At 33.9% G+C, this 4,428-nt stretch overlaps 1 protein-coding gene across 1 annotated transcript; it reads left to right on the forward strand.

Annotated features, from left to right (window-relative positions):
• Positions 1–2,575: 2,575 nt before the first annotated feature.
• LOC149674126 (uncharacterized) lies at positions 2,576–3,359 on the forward strand. The gene is made up of 3 exons (XM_089838604.1): positions 2,576–2,882; positions 2,945–3,147; positions 3,196–3,359. The coding sequence occupies exons 1-3, from the start codon at positions 2,593–2,595 to the stop codon at positions 3,357–3,359; spliced, it is 657 nt and encodes a 218-aa protein (XP_089694730.1). The 5' UTR covers positions 2,576–2,592.
• The last annotated feature ends 1,069 nt before the right edge of the window (positions 3,360–4,428 follow it).

Raw genomic sequence — 4,428 nt, forward strand, 5'->3', positions numbered from 1 at the left:
AAGAATTAGAATATATGTTTAAACCTAAAATAGATCAAATTTATTATTATTATTCGGAATGGCAACCTTTTTATGACGATATGAAAAGTAGTAATATTAATTTTATTCGTGGATTACCGGATGATATTACTATTTACGACGGTTCTAAAAATATATTAATGATAATTGACGATTTAATGAGCGAAAATAAAAGTACTTTAATAGCCGATATATTTACTAAATATAGTCATCTTAGATCTATATCGGTTTTATTTTTAGTACAAAATTTATTTCATAAAAATTTAAGAGAAATATCTTTAAACTCTAAATATATTATTTTATTTAGGCAAATTAGAGATAAAATGCAAGTCAATTTTTTATTCAAACAAATCGATCCGTATAATTGGAAATTTATTCAAGAAAGTTACAAAGACGCTACCAAAAATCCTTAATCTTATTTATTATTCGATTTAAGTCAAAATTGTCCCGAGGAATGGAGAATTAGAACTAATATTTTCCCGAATGAAAAAATTACTATCTACGTTCCTAAATAAAAGAAGATAAATTTCGATACCTACCTTCATTTTTAAGATGGCTATGAAACGTAAAAGACCTTCTTCGAAACGACGAAGGAAAGGAAATTTTTCTCAAAGTTTAGCTAAAAAGAATGTACACTTAATTAAAACTTTCAGTAAATTAAAAAGAAATCAACGTTTAGGTCTTTTGAAAAAGGCCGATAAAGAACTTATCGAAACTCTAAGCGAAGTCGCGCTTAATACCCTTAACGGAAATCTCGAATTAAGTTCGAACAATTTTAAAAAATTATCTAAATATAAAAATAAATTAAGAAAAATCGACGATAAAAAAGTTAATTGGAAATTAAAAAGATCGTTATTAATTAATCAAAAAGGCGGAGGGATCTTTTCTTTGATTTTACCCTTGGCCGGGTCTGTTATTGGATCTTTTTTTAGAAAATGAAATTCGCTAAAAAAATGACTTTAGTACCCTACGAAAAACCCGAATCGTCTCCGGCTTCCAACGACGTCAATACGTTAACTAATTTGGAAAATGATGTGCGCGAAATAATTAACAACGTTAATTTAGACGATAAAACTAAATGGGTTTTATATCAACAATTATGGCAAAGAAATCAAACGACTAAAAATCCTAAAGAACATAATTCTTTACAACCTTGGATTAATTTATTTTCTATGAAATATAGATCACGCGCGAAAGAGATTTTAAATTATTTGTCGACTAACGAAAGAAGAGTAAAGTGGTCTGATAAAGACGGATCCGTTTTTATAGACGATTCTCGAGTATTAAATAGCGATATTAGCGAATTAGTTTATTACGCTATTAAATATTTCGACGAAGGAAACATTTTATTATCCCCGCCTATTGGATGGAAAGAATTCGAACCATTTGTCGAAAATTACGTTAAAAAAACTAAACCATTATTTTTTCAACAACAACAACAACAACAACAACCAACCCCACCAGACTAATTAAATGCTAATTATTTTGTAATAAGAGATTTTATTTCACATTTCTACTATTAAATTTATAAAAATACCGTTCATTTAAGGTATAATCTTATGTTATCTGAACATCTCCTTTAAAGGTAGTTAGGTTTACAAAAAATGCTAAATAAGCCTTGGACTAAGCACTAATGGTATGTTTCTTAAGTTCCTTTCTTTATAGATGAAAACAATGCGCCAAACCGACTCGAAAATTTTTTCCAATTTTACTCGGATATCACCCAGCATGTTTGATAAACTGTTAAAACTAGTGGAACAAAAATTGACCAAGAATCCCCCCGGTCGAAAGCCAATATCCCCTGGTGAAAGACTAGCTTTGACATTGAGGTATTGTCGTTCACAATCAACAGTACATATTTGAAACAATGTTTGATTAATGATTACAAAACTATTTTAGATTCTTAGCCACAGGTGACAGTTTTGATTCTATGGCCTATGCGTTCCGTCTTGGAAAAACTACCACCCACAATATTATCAAGGAAACATGCGAAGCTATATGGGAAGTCATGCATTGTATTTATTTGAAGGTAAAACTAGTTCAATGAGGTTACGACTGACACCGGGTTGCCACATGTCAGGGAATACCTGGAAAGGTTAGGGAACGTCAGGGAATTTAAAAATAGGCCATCAAAATCAGAAAAAATTGCGGGAACTAGTCAGGGAAAACATGGAAAAGTCAGGGAATTTAAATCTCAGTGTTTTGCGGCAACCCTTTGATAAATATCATGACCGCGATGAATTCTAAAAACCATTATGATTTTATGTTTTCATTCTTTGGACAAAGTGATTAGGTATTATTTCGGTGAAGACAGTTAATGAAATTATAATTATTGAACAATTTAGCAACCAAACGAAAACACGTGGAAAGAGGCGGCAAAAGCTTTCTACGACAGGTGGAATTATCCCATGTGTTGTGGCGCCGTTGACGGCAAACATGTGATGATTCAACAACCTGGAAAGAGTGGTACCCTTTACTACAATTATAAAGTAAGTACTTATTACTGGCGTTAAATTTAATATTTAATAAAACATCTCCGTATGCATTTTCTAAGGCTTCAACTCAATAGTATTAATGGCGGTAGTAGACGCAAGCTATAAGTTTATTATGGTGGATGTTGGCGGTTACGGATCGCATTCCGATGGAGGAATCTTTAAGGCCTCTGATTTTGGTCAAGCACTCCAGGAAGGAAAAGCTAGTTTTCCTCCAACCGATTTTCTACCTAATACCAATATTTCGGCCCAACATTTACATGTTGGCGATGATGCCTTCCAATTGCTACCAAATTTCATGAAACCATTTTCTAGAGAAGGACATCTTGGACCGAAAGAGCTCATTTTTAACTATCGTTTGAGTGGGGCTCGGTAAGTTTGAAAAACATTAACATGGTTTAAAGTAAGTATAATGCTTGTATGAAATGGCTTAGGAGGACTAGTGAAAATGCCTTTGGAATTCTTGCGACAAGGTTTAGGATATTCCGGCGACCAATCATGCTGAAACCTGCGAATGTTGACAAAATTATACGAGCATGTGTTGTACTTCACAACTTTTTGATGGTGGAAGAAGAAAAGAGCGAAGAGAATATTTATTGCACAAAGGACTATGCTGATTACTTTGACAAGAACAGTGGTGAGGTAATTGCTTGACGATTGAATCAAATTTTGAATGAAAATCCAGCTCAAGCCTTCCAAAACCAACAAGCTACTACAGCCAGAAATTTCAGCAGGAATGCTCACGCTGTCCGGCAAACATTCGCGAATTATTTTATAAGCCCTGAAGGGGAAGTAGCCTGGCAGTGGGACCTTAAAGGCGTACAGAGAGATGGATTATATACAAAATAATGCATTTTATCCAAAAAATTGTATGACATAATTTATCATTAAAAGAATTATAACAATATAAAAATAACTAATCGTCATTATCATCGAGATGAGACATTATCAATTGGATAACATCATGCTCGCATTTCCTCCTCTTCGGTAAAGGAAGATCGCGGATCAAACTTGCAACATAATCACCGAATGGAGAAGCTGAATCATCTGGCTTGTTTAATTCTCTTAAATAATGTATTACCATAAACCAATATAGTTACAAGTTTATACCAGTAGTTTAAATTTAGAAGCAACAAAAAACAAATCTATTTAGTTAAAGGGCAAATCGATCGTTCACTTCATCCCCTCGCGAGAACTAAAAGCTCTCTATCAGCGCCTGGAGGTTTGCATAGCGACTCTAATTGCCCTTTGAAAACTTCATTATACGTCACTTTAAATAAAGAAGGCGAACAAAATGACTTTTATTACCTATTGCATTGTGTCAGAGCCTCTAAAACCGAGGATGGAGGAATAGCAGACAATCCTTTTCCCACATTCCGTTTTGTTTTCAGACGGTTTTCTTGCATTTGTTTTCTTTTATTAATAGACATCTTAACACGTTTAGCTTCATCTGTCGTTTCTGATTGAGTGCCGGAAGTTCCTGGTACTTCGAAGGATGTGCTACTCGATTCCTTACTGTGCTCTTCACCTGTAGGAATTTCACAATCTGCATCGTGCTTGGAAGATTCCACCATATCTTCAATTTCAATTTGCTCCCCTTGAGGCTCTATTATCTCTTCTTGGATTTCATATTCATTTCCCATAAACGAACAGGAAACACTTGTTTTCCCTTAAGAGGAACACTCTAACTTGTCAGGCCTTTCAGCCTCAATCAATGTGAAGTTTGAAGTTGTTCTAATTAGAAAAGGGAAGTTAGAATTGTTTCTTTTGCTAAGATTTAACTATTGCTTACTCTCGCCTGCGGAACACGTCTTTCAAAAATAACATTGTTTTGAAAAATGGCCAGTTAACTGAGTCCAGTGTGTCATCATCTAATTCCTGACCACTTTTTGATTTTGTTACAATGTGAAAGTGATTT

This window comes from Phalangium opilio, unplaced genomic scaffold (assembly GCF_054372755.1).
Source record: "Phalangium opilio isolate 3A_F unplaced genomic scaffold, DU_Popi_V2 ptg000046l_1, whole genome shotgun sequence".
NCBI classification, from domain to species: domain Eukaryota; kingdom Metazoa; phylum Arthropoda; class Arachnida; order Opiliones; family Phalangiidae; genus Phalangium; species Phalangium opilio.

Excerpts from the sequence above, each read along its gene's own strand:
- LOC149674126 (XM_089838604.1), top strand. The coding sequence starts at position 2,593 with ATGGCGGTAGTAGACGCAAGCTATAAGTTTATTATGGTGGATGTTGGC. Across the intron at positions 2,883-2,944 it reads TATCGTTTGAGTGGGGCTCG|GAGGACTAGTGAAAATGCCT; the intron begins GTAAGTTTGAAA and ends GAAATGGCTTAG. Across the intron at positions 3,148-3,195 it reads TTACTTTGACAAGAACAGTG|CTCAAGCCTTCCAAAACCAA; the intron begins GTGAGGTAATTG and ends ATGAAAATCCAG.